We start from the raw sequence: 20,312 nt of genomic DNA, 5'->3' as shown, positions 1-20,312 counted from the left end.
ACACTAAGACTTCTCAAATGATTTAAGATCTGGATATTTAAAACAGAATAAAGGCCTTACTTGTTAAGAATACACATTGAGAAGCTACATTTAATGCACTTTAATGCTAAAAGTGTTCTTTTTAGAGGCTTCTTTTTATTTTCATATGCAAAATTGAAAAGTAATCAACATCTTAGGAAAACAATACTTTATCATCTTCTTGAGTATCCTTTTCATTATTTCACTGAAGTTAAAATTGACATGGAAGCACCCTAAAGCACTTTAAAATAAAACACAGGAAATTTTAAACAACAGCTTAGCCAGGCAGCCTGGGTATCAGGCAGCCTTGCTTCTACTTCCCACTCAGAAACAACTCTCATTTAATATATGGAACTTAATGGCTTTGGCTATTGGAAATACAGTGAGCACAAGTTTGCCYAAAGAAGACAGTATGCAAGCTATAGTCTATGCATTTTCATTGCAYGAGGGAAAAAAATTCCAAGTCAGAAAATGTACAGAAATATAAATTAAAAAAATTAATTTAAGTTAGAGAGGTGGAAGATGTTAAAAAACAGAGGTATGACAAGCACAATTAGCTACAAGCAATCTCTCCTGGTCTTGGAGCACTCTCTCTCACCATTTTTACCTGGTAAGAATTCTGATCTAAGGCAAGCATTCCACAAGARTCAAAAGCTTACAGGGGGAAGAAGGAACAAAAAAAAGCAAAATTATTAGGTAGCAGCGATTAAATGAGACTGACTGTTAGACAATTAATTGGATAGATGGAATTACACAAGATGCTATCACAATTAAGACAAAGTTATCATAGTTATAGTTTTTCACTCTAATCCTAAACATAAATCCATTAGATGTTTGGAATTAAATTACTCCTACAGCCTCTTTATTGCAGTTATCTTAGTAGAAGGACATGAACATATGGTAGAAAATTGTCCTTGCCTAAAATTACTCTGCTTGTACTCTGTACATTATAAACACGCAGACAGGGAATGGCACTGCCAGATGTAKTGAAGGGAGTAAGAGGATAAGAATGAGGGTGAAGGAGGGAAGGGCTTCCTACGATCCCTTTCACACATGCTAGAACAGTATCATTTGCTGGAACAGTAAAAATTCATAGCACTTCATAGCCCAGGACCAGCCACAGCTGTGGTACATGTACCAAACATTAGGAATACATGGACAAAAACCAGGAACAGGCACRAAGAAGTGAGAAGTCTGACTCAGACAGATAACCTGATACTGTAAAGCAGATGTGGAGTGAGAAAAAAATTCAAATCCACCAGCACAGAGAGGCAAAATATACAGTCAGCACCACACTGCACTGAGAGAGCAATAAAATGGCACTCAAGGAAGRACCACTTCTCTAGTGAAAGGAAATAAATATCACATCACTAGTAAAGAAAGGAGCAAGCTCCATGAGCACTCAACAGATGTCTCCCCCTTTCCTAAGATCCCCCAAAAGCCAAAAGAAACAAAACTGAGAACACAGCAAATGAGAAGCAAGAGATGTGTGAACTAGAGGTGCTGCCTGCAAGAATAAAAGCCTTCTACCAACAAGTGAGACAAAGTCAGAACAATGAAATATGGAAGAYGACCAACTATAAGGGGACAGTATATTTTAGTTCTTTACTCATTTGCATCCTTTCCCTTCCAACATCAAGAACACAAGGGAGACTTAGCTCTATGCAGAGTCCTATTTTTGCAACTACTTTGCCTGCCAGTTCATAAAAGACTATTAGCTTTCCAAGACTAGAAATTCCTCTAGTTCTAGTCCTCAAAATAAAAACACCATGCCAGTAGAAATCCTGGAAGTCACCTCTTCCTCTAGTATCAAAAAAAAAAAAAATCTAGTCTCGAGAGCATTTTGGTGGCCAGTGTTAAGAGTAGCTATCATTCAAAACCACTGCATGACAATGAGCCGTATGGGAATTATTTTCTGAACTATTAAAAACTTACTCATTTGCATAATATGTAAGAACAGAAACAAGAAATAGAAATTAATTCCTTACCACTGGAAACCAGAATTCTGATATCCAACTGAAAAGATAAGATCATACATTTCCAAACTACAAGTCAAGGGCAGATAATTTAGTGCTGTTTCCCATTTCTGAGAAGCAGAACAAATAAAAATCCTTATTTATTTATTAAAGCCAGCATTTTGATTCTTGTAAACTCAGAGAAGTGAGTATCTCCTTGATGTGTTTCCAGCTACACAAAAACAGATCGATGTCCTTGAACTAAGAAATACAGCAGAAAGCCAAGGACTGTACAGGAACAAAGGCCACTTATSCAGGCACCATCATTTTCAGTACATGCAAAAAATTCCTAAAGCACTTATAGTTCTCTCTTCTCAAAGAAACAACTTTAGAAGTACTGGAGAACTCTACACTGCCAACATCTGTTTTCACTGTTCTATATTTTTCCTCAATTTGTAAACAAAATACTTGCTTCCTTTACTTTTTCTACCTGAAACCTGTTAAAAGTTATTCTGGGCACTGACAGTCAAGATTACTTATCTTATATCACTATCACAAAATTCAACCACAATTCTTTAAGCTCCACTACTCCCCCACTACACTTAGATGCTTCCAGTCTTCAGTTTTCARTAAGTACTTATCCCTGTGGTACCTGATTTAGTCAGAAGACCAACAAGGATATGTGAGGCTTACCTCATTGACAGTCTGCTGCTGCAGACCAGTGCCACATGATCACATGCTGAGGTTTATGGGAGTGGAGAAAAGCAAATTTGGGAAAACAGTGGTGACAGGAGCAAGGAAGAAATATTCTCCTTCCTGTTGCTTTTGTTCATTCTGCTGTCAGGGCCCTCTGAGATGGGAGACATCGTAGGAATTACATGTCCTTTGCTCTCTTTTTCCTTGATGCWGTCCTTCATTTCCTTTTCTTGCAGTAAAGATTAAAGGGGAAAGCATTGTTACAGGGAATAAGGAGCCAGAGGTCTACAGCAGCTGGGGCTGGCTCCATTCACAACAAGCAGGAGACTAAGAATTATGACGAAATTAATCATGTGGGACTGATATTTTCCAGGTATTTTTCTTCCAGTTATGAATGTTGATCATAATGACAGCAGAAACAGCTGCTACCAGGACAGACAGAAGAATCAATTTTGTTTTCATTTGGGGCTTTTTATTTGAAACTAATCAAAAGATCAGAACAACAGCATCTATAAAAGGGACCCAGAATAACACAATCTTCTGTGGATTTCAAGTCACATGTTACTTACATACAGAAAGTATTTCATTTCAGTAGCTTATAGTCATAGTGATATTGATCAAAGGCACCTGCAACTSTCTTGGTTGCACATGCACTGTAGCAATTATGCATGCAAATGAGCAAAGTGGATATTTRTGTGGTTGATCACCAGTATAATTATATAACTGAATAGACAATCATGGTAACTGTACACACAAATTACAATGCATGCAGTTTTAAAAATCAAGTGTTGCATTCCTTGTCTCTATTCTGATAACATCCTATGGAAACACTTTTCAACTGGAAACAATTAAAAAGTAGTAACTTTTGAAAGACGTATATTTATTCAACTGTCTACTGAACATTAAAAAAATATAACAATCCAGTAATTTTATTTTCCAAGCTGACGTATCAGCAAAATGTCACTACTGACATAAGATTTACCAACTTGAAAAGAATAAAACATTTAAACATAGCCTCCTATTTCTCCTTCTCATATGCATTTATTAACCTGTAACTTCATTAAGGTTTTAAAGGCAATTACTTGAAAAAATAATGCAACATTAGTCACATGAGCTGAGCTAAATTTCCATCAGCTCATCACAACTCTAAAGACAAGTGGAAATATTTTAAAAGTTTGGATTTTTAKCAATTTAAACACTTAAATGGACAGGCTTTGCTTATACTTTAGACCAGAAGAGTTGGTGCATTCAAACCCATATGAGGTATTTTTCTAAGGTACTTAACATGGAAAATAAGCTTTTATGTCTCAAACCCAGATTTTGTTTCACCCATATTAACAGAAGAAACGATTTTGCATTTATTATTAAGTATTTCAAAGAACGTGACAGAAGTAATAAAATATTTAGATATTGCTGTATTCTGGCAGATCACGGCGTAGTCGTATTGCCTTCAGCTTCTCTACTTTGATTTTTGTTCGCAACAGTTCTTCTTCCAGTTGCTGCTTTCTTTTCAAACCATCCCTTTTTTCTTGGACATAAAGACCAATTTTTCTTTGGTTTTCTAATATTATCTGATGCTCTTCTTTCAGCATTTGTAACATCTGTGGGTCATAACCACACATCGGTCTAAAGCGTTCTCCAACTTCAAGCCTAAAAAACTCATCTCTTCTTGGTACAGGGGAAGGAGACATCATCACTCTCATATCAACTGAAGACACTGATGTTGAAGGAGACCTTTCCATAATATGCACCAGCTGGTGTTCTTCCTCTTGTTCTAAGTTCTCACTTTGGTGTGAGTCTATAATCAAAGAAGGAGGAGGTTTGATATCCTCTTCTGACTGCAAGTCCATCATGAGTGTTGCAGGATGGTGATCCAACATTGCCTGTGGTGAACTGGTACCAGCAATTGTTTCTTTATCGATACTAGCACTAGAACACACAAAATCATATTTAAATAATCCATTAAAAAWTATTCTAAAAGGCATAGCTGTAAGTAACCAAAGCTTCATTTGAATACTTCTCAGCTGTCTGTGCCTGGGACTATTTCATTACCTGAACACCACYTGTGCCCTCCTTTCTTTACACCAGACACAGTCCTATCTTACTCAGATTTTATTGCTATAAAGGCAGTACAGCCAACAGAGAACTCATCTGGTAAGCCTCTCTGACACTGGAGAAGCARGAAGGGCTACTAGAGACAAATGAAAATATTAAAAAAGCAGCACTAAGTCATGCAAGTAACAGAGGAAAAGAGTTTATATAATATAAAAGGTGATTTTATAWGGACATTAATTTAGACGGAGTGGATGAGAGCAGAAGCACTTCCATCCCCCAAATTTATGTCTCCCCTTGCTTTAATGYGCGCCCTGTTTCTGATACATGCACCCAAATATTTGGGGTTTTTTTCCAATGTAAAATAATCACTAAATAAAATTACACAAAGTGCCTTGGGAAAAGAAACCAGAGCCCAAATGAGGACCCTTGCCAGTGGACTTGGSAATCAAGCTAATCCTTGTTCCTTCTCTTTGAATCGCCAATAATAGTATTTTTCTGAAGCTTCAAGAGAAGACACAGAAATTATTCCATTAAGTACAGCCTATAGCTCTGTGCATTTCTTTTTGAAAGAACAACACCCACTTGACTCATCTGTCTTTGTGTAAATCCCTGAGTCAGCAGCATCTCAAATCATGATTTGACATTGCATTGGCTTTGATGATAATAATGGCTCAAGCTGTTCCTGACACTTGTCTACCATCAGTTGTGCTTGAAACCCTACACTTCTGCACATCACTCCTTTATTCAGGTAATGCTTTTTTTAAGCCAGATCAGCTTCTTGATCTATTACTGTACAGATCTACAAAGAATACTTGCAGCATGACTGCAAAGGCAGTATGGAGTTACATGGGAACAGGAATATATTAACTTAGGACTGACAGCCAAGTCAGTGCACCCTCATGGCCAGGAATGTCTAAAACAGAGGCTGTAACTGGTGGCTGCAGACTCAAGACATTTCCGAACTCTTCAAAAATTGCTGCTAGCAGTTAAAGGCAGYAAGTGGATCCATGATTAACAAAACTTTCACACATGTTCCCCAACCCTGSAGGACTTGAGCTGCAGTCTGCTAAATTTGGGGGTGAGCAGTAGAGTTTTTCTACACCTTAAAAATGCCTTCAGACCCTACAGKCCACACATTGAAGAACCCTATCTGATTATTTAAACTGGTTAGTAATAGGTGTGGGTTTAAATTCCCAGAAGAAAAGAAGAAATGTAATTTGTACATCCTGTTCTCATGTAAATGCCCTAACTTCTTCATGAAAAGGTGGCATGAACATAACTTCTGGATCTCCCATGGTCTTCAAAACTCTCAGTTTAAATGAAATAAGCAATCACAGTTGAAATTTCTWAAGGACCCTGATCTAGCCAGCCATCCATTAACATGAAAATGCATTTTCTATAATAAAAGCATGAAAGCTTCTCAATCCTCAGTTGTAAAAATGCTTAGCAGGGTCAGAGCAATTTATTTTCCAAAATAAAGACTGTCAACCACACAAACTATTTAAACTAAAGATTCTCTTAAAAACCACCATYCACCTGAAGCAGGTATTGAAAACCAACCTTTCATTAATCCCCTAAAGAAAACACCAAGATAATTCTATTGACTGTTACCTGAGCTGCCTATAGAGTATCAATTATATCACCTTACTCCCTTCTACCTCATGCCAAAAAGCTTCACTTTTTCCTAAATGTTCCTTTTTCTCATTGTTATAGTCCTCTCAGCATCAGAAGCATTATCCTGCACACAAATTTTCACTTGYTTTCCCCAGTGCTGAGTGTAATTCCAGGTTTCCCCCCTCTTCACAACCACAGCTTCTCTCCTTATTTGCTGGCTCCTGGCCAGCTTCTAGTCTGAGAAAAGTGGAAACAACCAGCAGGAGAAGCAGGTCATTCTGACAAAAGGAAATGGAGAGAGAGCAGAAAGAGAAAGTGAGAGAGGTTAAATAGAAGAAAGAAAGGTAAGATTTTGTCTAGCATAGACTAGAGCCTCCAAACAGTGAAAAAAAACAACCCGTCTCTTAATAGTGTAATCCACACAGAAATAGAAAAATTACCAGATCTTCAGGTAACTCTGATTAGGCTGGGKTTTTTTTCCTTAGTCAGCCTCTTCAGAGGAAAACAATTAGACAGCAAAGAGAGAAAGATGAATTGAGAAACAAAAGAGTTGCCTGTATGGTGGTTACTAATGTTGTTTCTGACAACTTGACTGAAAGAAAGACAAACAACAGTTACCACAATTGGGGCATGGTGTTTATTACCCTGCAGGCACCCATGATTCACCAGGTTTTGTTTAATCACAGCGAGCTAGAAATTGCTTAAAGGTGCGAATAAGAATTTGGGCTCRTTATAAACTGTATTTCCCCCCTCCAAAACCTAGGTCATATCCTGGTGAGTTAAAACCCAACACTGAGTTTATAAAATTAGGGTAAAATACAACTCAGAGAACTATCAAATAATTATGTATTTGGGCAGGGAAAATATAATCTTTTAAATTATATTCTTCTCCTTCAGCCCACAGTATAGTGGCTGTTCCTAGGAACATCCATTTTGGGTATGCAGTAATCAAGTCATGTACCTAGACCCATAAAAAACTACAAAAATGTTTAAATTATAGGAGACAAACTATGGAGATCATTAGCTCTTAATCATTCACTAAAAGCRTCAGTGTTTTTTATAAGCCGATCTWCAAACTAAAGTTCTCACACTATTTTTTTCCCCCCTCCTTACAAAAAGTTGGTAGTCAAGACACTGCAACCTTTATTAGCCCAATTAAAAGCCTCATTTTGTTCCAGAGAATTCTTTGGAATGGTTCCTCCAGGGGCATTCACCAGGAGCAGCAGCACAGCCCAGTTGCTTTAGACTTCTTTWCGCAAAGGACCCACAACAGAGTATTTTTAGAGCATCTGGCATGTTGGGATTTAGACAATTGTTACCATTCAGTTCAACCAGTGGCACCACGAATCCAATTCAGCGAGTGTGCGCATGCCAGCTTTTCTTAGACTGTTACGCTGCTGCACTCACTATCAGTATATCTGATTAAAATACGGAAAGTTCACTTCCCATTAATCTGCTTGGGAAAATAAGAAAAATCAGGGCTTTCTCAAAGCTGCTGGGGAGTTACTTGACTTCCCTCCCCCCTCCCTAGTTTAGTTTTTTGTATCTGGAGGAACCAAAACCTGACCCAGGCATTTTTTGATCCCTCAAGGACCAATACAGAACCAGCAGAGTGTTACAAGTCAGATATGAGGGGCATTAGCCAGCTGTGGGAGAAAGCCTGCACAGTGCCTGCCTGTATTATGTCTGGCTCAAATCTAGACAGTGTGTCTCACTTWACTGAGCAGTAAAAAAAAAGAAACCTTAAAAAAAAAAAAAAAGAAAGAAAACTTCTAGTGCTGTACCTCTCAGTTTCTGTCGGTATTTAAACTACCTCACGTACGACACAGAACTGCTTGGAGTTTAGACTGCAATTAGCTTTGCTCCAGCTTCAGGGAACCACCGTCAATGCAAGAAAAGTATAATTTAAAAAAAAACATTTGCACTCACAAAGGCACTGCAGTGTGGAGAATCAATTTTTTTCTCCTTTGAAGGGTTGGGATTAGCTAAAACATAACATGCAAATACCAGAGTAAATGAGAGAAAAAAGGTGAATAAGGTTTCTTAGCTCTGTGAACTAACTTTTATTAAAAATCCTATATAAACTGGTAACAGTTCCATATGTTGCAAAATGACTGCAGTATTACCTTAAATGGAGGAGAATAGCCATCACTTTGCCAGTGTTTGAATAATCTGCCTATTAAAAGGTAGGGGAGGGRTAGAGGTTGGAGCTACTATTTCTCTTTGATTCTCTCTTAACCCTCACTTTCCAGAGTATGATAAAAGACTCTGAAACAAGCTTTGAAAGAGAGCTGAAAAAAATTAATGCAATGCTAAGTCACCATAAAGCTTCTCATAAAACAAAAGCAGTATTATTTTTGTCATTGTTTCCCATTTGGGAATTTTCTCTGATAAACACTTCCTTTAGGAGCCTGAGCACAAGCAAAAGCATTACAAAGTAGATAGGAGGCGCCATAATTTTCATTCAGTAACAAAATAAAAAGAATTGTCTCACCTTTSAACACCGCTCCTGTCTCTTAAACACACATTGGAAATCTGTGGAATCATCTCCACAACTTTCTTGGTTGGCTCGGAAATGCTGCTTTTACAATCTGAGTGAGTCTCCTTTTGCTGCAATAGCTCCTGTTTGGCATATTCTTTGAGCCTCTTGTACAGCGTGCGCAGGCCCTGTGCAGTACGAGGAGGGCGATCTACTCCGATGGCATTGTAGTTATCAGCTATGATATCCCAGCATTTGTTTTTTTCCACTATTACAGAATGCTTATTGGTATGTTCCTCGAGAATTTTAACGTACGGCTTCACGAGTTTTAGCAAATCGAGCTTTTCAGATAAGGTAAAATTAGAAGATCTGGCCTTCCCAACCATTGTTATCTTTGAATTAAGGRAGCCGTTCCTGGAGCCACCATGCAGTCCCTAGCTCTGCTCAGCTCTTTTTCACAAACAGAAAAAGATCAGGCTTAACTAGGCTAGTCTCATTTAGGCCCACGCCTACAAGGGAGGGTTTATTAAAATTCCTTCAGCTTAAGCTGACGCAGGTTCAGGAAATCTGCTTAAGCCAAGCCTGACCTACATAAGGCTTCAGACTGAAGAAGGCGAGAAGAAACAAGCAAAATACACTTTTGTATGAAGAGACCAGACATACGCAGGATTTAAAAACATAAAGGTTTAAAGATTAGCACGTTACCCAGCTAAAAATTACCTAATTTAGCTGGAGTAACAAGCTCTGACACATCTCCCCAGCTCCCTCACACAATCTCAAACTGAAACCGTGCTGGAGATGATTTTACGTGTAACGACGTCCCCCCCAAAAAAGCAACAATTGCTTTGTGCGAGGCAGGGCGCGTTACGGGGAGCGGGAGGCGAGAGGCGGCGGCGCGTGTGGAGAGAGCCCCGGCGGAGCCCCCGGCGCCATTTGCATAGAGCTGGTCCTGCTGTCAGTCACGGCGGGGCGGCATCTCCCTCAGCCGCCTGGTTACGCTCGGGCTTCGCCGCAAAGCTCGGCTTCTCCCGCACTTGGCAGCCGGCGACAGCCACCGGCACGGGGGCTTCTTAAAGAGCCCGCCGCGCTCCCCGGCCGAGCTCCGAACGCCTCGGTGCGAGCGGGCCCCGAGCAGCGCCGCGCCGGCCCGGAGGCGGCTCCCGGGCGAGCCCCGGCATCGCCCCTCGGCCGGGGGCTGCCAGGCGGCACCGCCAGGGCTCAGGCTGCCCGCAGGCGTGACCGATTCACCGAGTGCCTTACTGCGTGTCCATACTGGGCTTTTCTTAATWTCCACCAGCAAACAACCGACTTCTGTTATAACACATCCAGGCGTTTCTCAGGATAAAAAAAATCTGATTTTTATTAACAAGATGTGCGTCCATTTCTAATGTTTGCACAATAACCTATCACCTTAAGCCAAGCCTTCACATCAAAACGCATGCAAAGCTTTAAATTTCTGTGATCTAAACTAAAGCAACAAAACGGAGTAAGAGAAAAACCTGCAGATAGAAGGAAAAACTAAGTTTGAAAAATGACGCACGCCACTGAAAAGAGTCCKGAGGGTGGAAACAAACACCACTTGAGATAGTGGCAGTAGCTTCCTAAAGCTTAACATGTCCAGCCTTGAAAACAAGGGAGCCTAGAAGCAGGGGGAAGGAAAGAGGAATAATTATAGCTTGAAATATCCTAAGGCTATAAAGATCTAGGTATAAACTTGTTTGCTCTAAGGGRAAAAAAAACCCAAAGCAGACACAAGCCGCATTCAAAACAAGAAATTCACACTAAACAAAGGGAGACCTTTGACTAAAAATCAATTAGCATTTAGAATAACAAGCACTTTTGGAACCATTTCTAAGACTTGGCTTGTCAGTGCCACCTAACAAAATTGCGATCAGTCCACTTCACTGGCATTGCTTTCAAGCCAAGATTAAATAAAGCATTTTATAGTCTGAAGCCTATTACAGTTGAATTCAAGAAACAAAATACTCTTGTGGTTAGAAGCACTGTATGAAAACCATTACTKATAAACACCTAATGCTTCCCTATTTCCCCTCACTTTGCACTTTGTTAATATTAAGCTGTGATATTAAGCTGTTAATATTAGCTGGTGATAATAGTTTCTGGGCTTTTTTAAATTTATGCTCTTAGTTGCTCTTCAGWAACTGAAAAAAAAAATGGATGTGCTTCACATAGTTTAGGCTCTGGCAGTATCTGCATTGAGGAGTCACAAGGGAGCCTATGCTGTACTGTCCACTGTTGAAGCAGTTGTGTAGTGCACACCCAGACTCTTGACTTTTTAGGGACAAAAAGAAGTGATTAAAGGCTCCTCCCCACAGACAAAGAGCACAAATGAACAGTGTTGGGCAGAAGAACCCCAATAACCCAACTGAAAGGAACCAAGCYCTCAGATCAGCGGCTCCCAGGCCCCAGGGGTGAGGGAGACCCACAGTAAACAGTCCACAGCAGAGGCTCTCCCTAGACCACCTCACAGATTGAAGGAGGGGATTACTGCCCATCATATATGGGATCCATTGGGAAATGTCAGAAAGAATATTTTGGAATTGCAGAGGGCAGTACAGGATATTTAGAGGAAGAACTGAAGCCAAGACAAGGGAAGGTGAACTGTGAAAGTGGTTTGGGAAAGAACAAGCATAGGAGGATACTGGGCAGGGGGAAAAGGGCTAGGAGGGGCCARGTGTATGCAAACAGGTAGCTGCTCAGTATGCTTGTTCAGCCATGCCCTGAACTTGATCACTGCAGATGGTTCTATCTTCTTTTTAAAGTACATTTGCAAGTGTTTCCCCGGGTGAGGGGAAATCTCCATTTGTGTAACCATGTAGGGACACACAGATGTTAGCAGCTGGAGTACCAAAGGTCACAGGGGCCGGGGTGCTTGAGGCACCAGAAGGCAGAGGCGGGAGCCCAGGCACACTGCCTGAATACCTGCGTCCGTGTGACCTCTGGCAAGCTCCAAGCCAGACTAGCCAGGCAGAAGGCTTGGGAGCCATGAGACCGTGCGCCTGGGCCAGATACTGCRGAGATCTGAGATTTGGCTACTGAAGGAACACCAAGACACCTGGAGACTGGCCACTGGTCAGACCAGCTGCCAGAGAGACCGAGTGTGTGTTTGTGAGACCAGGGGATCCAGGGACCCATAACTGAAAAGAGTAAGAGTTTAAGGCCACTTGCTGGAGGATCCATGTCATATACATAAGCATTTGCCACAAACCAGCTTTCATCACAGTCCAGTGAATGGAAAAGATGAAGCCATTGATGCTGCTTGTGGTTGCGTGACTGCTGAATTTTTTGATGTCTGGCTGGTATATACAAATATAGTGTGCACATGTGCTTCTTGAGGATACATCCTTGTGATGCTGGCCATGAGGATCTGTAGCAGTCTCCTCTGTAATAGGCTACCCAATGCAGCAACTCCTAATATTACTTATCTAAACTTGCATTACTCTATTACCGTACTGCTTAATGTCACTAGAGAGACTAAATTTCCACACTAATGTAATTATATCAAAATACTGCTATGAAGTTTTCTTTTGAGCAAGTGCCTGATGGAATGCCTGAATTCCATATTGCTCTGCCTGAGTGTAAAATAATCCTTGTAAAAAAAGAAGTTGGCCACCAACTAAGATTTTTTTCCCTTCYTTTTTTATTTTTCCTTTTTGAAATAGCTCTGCTCGTCAGCCTAARGTCATATCAGTACTCAGATGAGAAATCACAGAATGTCAAAAGCCTGGATATTAATGATACATATARACATCTTCGAGCTAAAGCAATAGGTGTAGCTCAAGACAATTACATTAAAAAAAATGCTACCACAATCCACCCTCCATCCTACATCTTTCACCAACTCTTGCACTTATGCAACACAGTGCATAGCCTGTTCAGCATGATGATCCAGCCACAGAATAATCAAATTATTTTTTGCCATCATAATAATTTAATACATAATAATTGGTTTAAGTCAACATAAATGTGGGACATTGTCAAAACAGTAATTTCTGCCTCCCCCCAACCGTGTCATGTTCCTGCCCCTTCACTGTGCTGACACGAGCACTCACAAATCTGAGCAACTCAGACCAGGAAACTGATTTATCTGCATATTAATCATTGTTTTCTGAGCTGGGTTAGTTTTAGCCACCTGCAGGTCCCTAATCCAGTATGCCACAGGACAAAAAACAAAGAAAGAAATATATTGAAAAAGCTTCTTCAGACTCTAYCTAGATCATTGTAGGGTCAATTGCAAACCATATTCTTAAAGACTTGTATTACCACAACTGAGGGGACAGCAAACSCCAGGTAGCAGGCAAAAAATTCTGGTCATCACTGAAGATAATAAACTTACATTCRCCCCTCACATCACTGCCTTCTATACCTCCTRGTTTTGCTGTGAAAAAGTYCAGAATTAATACCAAAAATGATRCGTACAGTGCATCCTGGAGAACTAYTGAGATGAATAAATCAYAGCTRTGATACAGTCAGGAATTAAAGTAGCCAAATCACTATGAATTGCTGGAAAAGCTCAATGGCCACAAATTTTACAAGTGATAGGTTTGTATCATGGCCACTAAMTGCGTCAAGTGGCCCATGTAAATTTAGGCACACTGTAAGACAGAACATGCTAAAAAGGAGAATGTCTTAAATCAGGGGAGCATTYTGGAGGGAGAGGCAGGATCCTTTGTTACACAGAACTGAGAAAGAACCTYTCCATGACAGACTTGAAAAAAAATCACTGTAAGGCAGATTAGTCAAAGGGAAAAAGGCATCTAAGAAAACTGAGGATGCCCTAAKAATGTGCCTTGAAAGATGCAGTTTGGAACAGAGAGCAAATGTGAATGTTGAAGGGAATGATACCAGCTTAAGTGATTCAGGCTGGGACCCTCTAGTAAAAAAATATCMAATCAACAGATTGCTAAGCCCTGTGAAGGTACTCTGCCCACAGAGTGGTATACCCAATATAAGTCTGAAGAACTTCTGTTCTTATTTAGTAATACGCAAGCAAACCAGCTCTGTAGAGACYTGGGGTTAKCAGGTCACCTAGGAGACTGAAAATYCTCARGAGGAYGATTGCAAGATTTGAATCAAAGCTAAAATGGAGCCCTGGTACCCCTGTGCTACAAAAAATGTAGGAAGACTGAGCAGCTAGGATGGGGTGTGTTACACATTACTGAATATACTGGGCTATTATGGCAGTGGAAACATTTGGCAAGTATCAAGGCAGTTGCTCATTCTAGCAAATGAATTTGGCAGCTGCATAAGATGAGAGCGTCTATAGGTAGTAAGGGCTGCAAAACTTCCATTAGGTCATCATATAGCCCTCTCTGCTGACACGACAGCAAGGCAAAGCCGAGTCATTCGATCTGCCTGTCTTTTTAAGAGCCTGCTGAGCAAAGGGATGGGTGAAAAAAACTTTAAACTCCGAAGGTTTCTCACAGGGACAGTTGTTTCATGGGCAATCTCTAAAATTAAGGAGTGCAGGCATTATTCACTAAAGAGAAGGTTGAAGATGACAAAGTTTTGTGAACCAAAAGTTGCAATACAACTTCACCTGGAAGTTACAGTGTCTAAATACATTCGCACCARATGCTTTAGAAATTCTTTTAGATCATTTGTGTTTAAAATGGCTCTCTCATGGCACTTGATTATTTTCCCTCATTTTCAYCAGCACTTTCACCATCAGTTTTATGCTTTATTGTTCTTATCTTTGTGTACCTGGACCTCTCAAACTACTCCTTTCCTTCTCCTGCACAATTGTTTCTAAACCTCTGTCCTACATTGGCGGTGAGGCAAATAAGGGAAAGCTTTACCTCTTTTCTTTTTCCTGCATCTATTTTTGTGATCAACATCTTGCATGTATTAACTTCTAACAGTTCTTGCAACTGCTGCAAGAACAAGGGTGTCTGTATCTCATGACAAGCACAGAACACACAGATGATAACAATGCAATTATTACCYTTACACAGCTCTCCTTAAACTAGCTTGAATCACATACAACCTGTTCCAGAGCTCTTATTAGCTAAAATTCCAAGCATAAAAGCTAACTACAGTTCTGTCCCCTCTGCTAATACAAGGCGTTCTCTCAACATGTAGCCAACTGAAATGGGGAATATACAAATTAGCCAATTAAAATGCCCCCCATGCCAAATTTTAAAGAATTTATCTTCATCTCAATCTGACATTTCAAGGCCCCCACATTCAGATCAGTAACTATCTTTCAAACTAAGTTTGAAAAGGACTCTAAATTATACTACTTCACTTTATAAGTCGTGTCCTTAAAAATAGAAAAGAGCAGCATTCTTTACAATTTAAGAAGTGTGTCYATTCATTATACATGTTTATAACTTCTCTGATCCTCTCTTCCAACAAGATTTTTGATGACTAATCAGAAGCAGCTGAGAAATACAGGAAGGTTTGAAAGTATGATTTTCTCTGGATATTTTCCCTAAATTCTCACATCTTCACTAGCAAGATAGCCCCTAAGAAAAGAAATGGTGTAAGAGAAACCAAGTTTCTGAATCACATACAACCTGCTCTGTTCATAGAGATCAAATTTTTGGAGATTATGCTTTTACATACTATCCTGAAAATACTACCTTGTGCACTATTCCCTGCATTTGCAGAGGAACAGCTTTCTCCATTCTTCTGATCTTGCTCAGCGGATATTTTGAAGCCACTGAGATAACCATCTTATCATTATCTTGCTGGCTCAAAGAAGGGTCATATTGTGACAAAGCTTCTGTTTCAGGAAAAACTTAAGAGTCCAAAGGCAAAAGCTGGGACTGAACTCTAGTTAGGCTGGCATGGCAACAAAGGGGATCAAAAAAATTAGTATGGCACTAAAAGATTGGACAACTAGCTTTGAAGGCATCAACACCTAGTCTGTCATAATACTCATGATAGCTCAAAAAACCTCCCAGTTCCCTTCAGTAAGGCAATTTTTGTCTCTCTATCTGATAGCTGCATTCCCTCATCTTCCCTTAAATCYACCTTTGTATCTATAGGAGACAGGAGAGCTGGGAACACACACACCAACCCCCATTACCCCAAACTAGGACTTTTGAAAGGGTGGGTGAAAGAAAAACATGTGAGAAAATGTGAGTAGCCATGTTTTTCTCTTTTGCTTATCTTATGTTCACATAGCCTCATAACAGATTCTGATAAAAAAAAAAAAAAAAAAGAAAAAAAAAAAGGAAGAAGAAACTATGTGTACAGCTTCCCTCAGAATGAATGAGGGAATAGAAAGAATTATTACTGATAAACCTGAATTCTTCAGGGTAGTCTCTATGCAGAGTATTTTCCAAGTTCCTCATTTTTAAAATTACARTATTAGATAATTTCTTTTTCTGTGTATTGCAGACTATATGCTGTGTGTTTGCATGCAACTTCAAGGAGCTACATTGTAATAAATATATTGAGATAGTAAATTCATTTCCCAACACATCCCCAGCCAGCCCTTGGAAAGGGATGTTTSCTTTATATCTGCAGATTCAAAAGTACACCTGTCTTTCTGCATGAGTATTTAAGTCTGTCTGCTTGTTTGCTTATGAATTTTAATTTTCAATAATTTAGTTTTTTTAAATGCATGAAATATTATCAATTTTACATGGAGCACAGCTTTCTTCAATAATGGATGTATCACTACTCAGAAGTAAARAATCTGACAATTTATAATTTTCATTGTAAAGAAGCAGCCACCATTCCAAGTTACTACTGCAAAACTTTCATTTTAATTCTTCCAGCTTCTCTGCAAACTGTTGAATATCTTACACATCATACATGATCAACACCCTTCTRATTTCTGGTTTCCTTCCCCTCTCCTTCACTATCTTCATTATCTCAAATGCAGAGCACACTTAACTGGGGCAAATGAAAAGTACATTTCTCTGTCAATTCACTGCTCTTTTCTCCCATGTGTGAATATCCTGGTTATACCATCTATAATTACATAAAGCCTAGTTATTCACATGACAGCAAGATATGGTCATASCAAATTATAAATTAGGTTATACTAACTATGGAAATATCCCACTAGAATTATGCAACTCTGGATTTGTTTCACAGCAGCACTGCTGATGGCTGCCCTGTCCAGGAAAGCAGTTTTGCAGTTGCTGAAYATTATATGAGATGTTGCCTTTGGTGGTGAAGCTGCTGTAAAGTTCCTTCTTTCCACCTCACTCTTGGCTGCTAATTCTGCTAGCAGTGTGTATCTCAGTACTCAGCTGATGGGYATCCCAAATTCAAGATGAGTAAACGCAGGGATGTGACAGCAGCCCAGGGGAACACTGAGTGTGCACCATCAGCTGGGGAAACGCTAAAGYAAGTCTTAGGACAGTATGCAGAATAGAAGACATCATTTCACACCCCAAGGAAGAGCACCAAGTAAAAGGTTGTCCTGAGAAGAGGTCAGAGAATCCCAAAGCTACAGACCAGAAAACACAGGCCATCTAGGACTAAAAAGTCACAGAAATCTCCATAAGTCTACCTGCAAAACTGTGACTGCTGGGCAGTGGCATACTGGGCCAATAGGAGACAGTGCACCATGACTGATGTGTAAATGAACACTTCTGGAAGCAGCATCCAGTCAGATATGGGCAACTTATCTYATGATGTATTTACATCAATCCAGTTTTATTAATCAGTCCCCATCTCTTGAGATGACCTGATCAAACAGGCACAGATGACACCTAAACAGTAAAGAAACTATTCTGAATTGAGAATAAACTTATCTATAAATTTACCTATTCACTGTTATAAACTATTCTGTCTAGAACATTCAGGGAGAAGGAGAACATTTTAAATCATAAAGACCTAGCAAAGTAATTTGATACTATTAGAACAAAATTTATAGACTTGTAGAATTTTACTTGCAAACAGTGCAGTAATAAATTACTTACACTCAGGCATCCAGTCACATCTTAGCTGTTCTAAGGTATACTTGGCAATAATTAAGAGCTACATATTATTATAGAGTATCTTTTACCCAAAGATTAAACTGCTTTACCAGCTGTTTATAAAAACATTTGAAGGGCACACAAAACTGCAGCTATACCTGCAGCTTCACCACTAAAATAGATTGACTGAAATATCTTTAGTTTATCTGTGAAGTGCAACAGAAGTTAATACTTCTACTTTTTCAGATATCCAAGWATTTCTAGCAATAATCTGCTTCATTATGAGATGTCAGGCATGAATCAATTGTTTTCAATTGTTACTAGAAACAAAAACTAGGTAGCTAAACTGAAATTGGACAATATAAAAATCCTGAAAATAAAGTATTTTAATCCTTTGATTAAAAGTGATAGGTAATTGATTACTACTGACATAAATGAACAGTGGATTTTCTCTTAATATTCACATTAATTGGTTAAAATTATTTTATTCATATCAAGTGATAAGAGGTATCAGACGTGTAACAATGTTCTAGAAAGATGAAGGAACCACGTGATGAAAAATGAGGCTTCAGTGTAGAAAGCGTCCAAACCTTACAGTAAACATTAACTTTCCAGAGAAGATAGAGAAAACAAATTCAAACCTTCATGCAAATAATAAATACAGTTGATATCATCAGCATGAAAAACATTCAGAAACATCTATTTAGAGACATAGAGTGAGCACATTAACCCTGTTATGAAATATGGTTGCAATTTGTCCTCATTGTTAGCTCAAAGACAGCATCTGAGTATAACTTCTGGCAAAGTTCATCTTGGAAGATAGWTTAGCAGATGTTAGTGATGGATGAAAGACAAGGCACCCTTGAATCAAAACCCAAGCCAAACAGGTGGTGAGCTATAACAGAATAAAACTCTATATCCAGTTTTTCTGTACACCTACATCCAGTTTGAACAATGAAATCTCAGTCCAACTGGAATGCTGCATCTCAGTGTTCAGGTGAAAGAGCTATTCATTTCCACACACAATATAGTAAGCACAAAGGAAAAACACAGCAACATTGTCCAAGATTAAAAGTACCAACAGAAAGCAAGCTGTAAACTCAGATAATAAACATAAATTACATAATGTATACTTTATATAAATCAAATAAATACGTATTAAAATAACTAAATTGAAGGTGATGCAGGGAAAAACCTCAGTTCTTCCCAATTCCGCTCACTAGCAACACTGAGGAGATCTTAGTAGAGTCTAAGGATCTGCCTGTTCGTTGTTTGTTCAAATTCAAATTATTTGTGTTTTCTTGTTATTGCTAATAGAATCTCAGAATAACATACACGAGGACAAGAAGAAACCAAGCACTTGAGAGGTGCAATAATATACTTCCAAACACATTTATGGCTTTGTTTCCAGTTACTGGTAAATAGTTTAGGAATGTTAAAGTAATTTTCATTTTCAAAGAGCATGCACATTTAGCTGATAGAATTCTTTGGAGGCATATGACAAAGAGTATTAATGACAACGCCAGATAAATCACCTCCCTCCCAAAGATYCATTGTGTCAACAAGTACTATATTCTGAATACATAACAAAGGTACCAAAGAGATTGCCATGTTCTTTTGCCTCTTAAAAACAAGCAAACATCGATTCATAAAGCAGAAGTAAAGTTCATTTTCCTACAAAGACATATAACATTTTTTCCCAGTATTCAGAACTTACAATCACAAGTCATAAATTGCCCAATGAACAGCATGTTCAATATCTTACAGTTCAAAGACTCATAAAATTACAACACATATGTAGGTTTCATTCAACAGCTGCTACATTTATTAAATGTCTCTGGCAATACCTCATCTCACAGAATTTCAGAGTCTCTTACACTTCATTTTTATTATTGACATTTTAGGAAAAAGATTTTTKAAAAGAAGCTTAGGAAAACAAGTATTTTTTAAAGCCAGATATGCTATAATTTTTAGATTGATTCCATCTAATCAAATATTACTTGTCTGCTCCAAGAAATGGACACCATGTGTCAGACAGCCGAGTTTTTTTGAAAGAATGCACAGCATTTTCAGGGCTGGGTTTCAGACAGATTAGGTCTATGAACAGTGCAGTTGTCCAATGGTTCACAGGTGTTCCAAAGAATTTCAATGGAAACTAGGGTATTTATTTACACATTCCACTATTGCACTGGAAACCCAAACACAGCAGCTTTGAGTATGATATAAAACTATCAAACTGYTTATTATCTGCATTAAATGACACGGAGACAATAAACCAAAATAATGCATACACAAAGACTTTYTCAATCTTGAAATTATTTTAATGCCCCTTTAACAGAGAAGTATGAGGCTCCRGAGATTGATAGTCAAATATAATTCCATTACAATGTTAATAATAATAAAAAACCCAAACGGACTCTGGCTTTCACAATTGGTTTCTATTAGTTCTGAATTTCATACCAATGCCAGCTTTGACAAAACAATTTAACTTCACACTACAAAGGAAGTTATGATTTACATAGTCAATGCAATTGCTACATTAGCTGTAAATTACATTAGCAGACAAAGTAGCATAAAGGGCAGAAACTGTCT

At 38.9% G+C, this 20,312-nt stretch overlaps 2 protein-coding genes across 2 annotated transcripts in view; both read right to left on the bottom strand.

Moving 5' to 3' along the window:
- Positions 1-20,312, bottom strand: part of RAD54B (RAD54 homolog B) — a 64,932-nt gene that overhangs the window by 39,441 nt on the left and 5,179 nt on the right. The gene's annotated exons all lie outside the window — the stretch shown is intronic.
- On the bottom strand, positions 1,863-9,866 carry FSBP (fibrinogen silencer binding protein). The gene is made up of 2 exons (XM_057370342.1): positions 8,833-9,866; positions 1,863-4,598 (listed from the first exon to the last, which is right to left on the bottom strand). Exons 1-2 carry the CDS (start codon positions 9,201-9,203, stop codon positions 4,073-4,075), a joined length of 897 nt encoding a protein of 298 aa, XP_057226325.1. The 5' UTR covers positions 9,204-9,866; the 3' UTR covers positions 1,863-4,072.

Source organism: Malurus melanocephalus, unplaced genomic scaffold (assembly GCF_030028575.1).
Source record: "Malurus melanocephalus ecotype Western Australia unplaced genomic scaffold, MMel_1.1 scaffold_123, whole genome shotgun sequence".
Classification (NCBI taxonomy): domain Eukaryota; kingdom Metazoa; phylum Chordata; class Aves; order Passeriformes; family Maluridae; genus Malurus; species Malurus melanocephalus.
The sequence above is the reverse complement of the archived record's forward strand: the minus strand, read 5'-3'. Positions and strand labels throughout refer to the sequence as shown.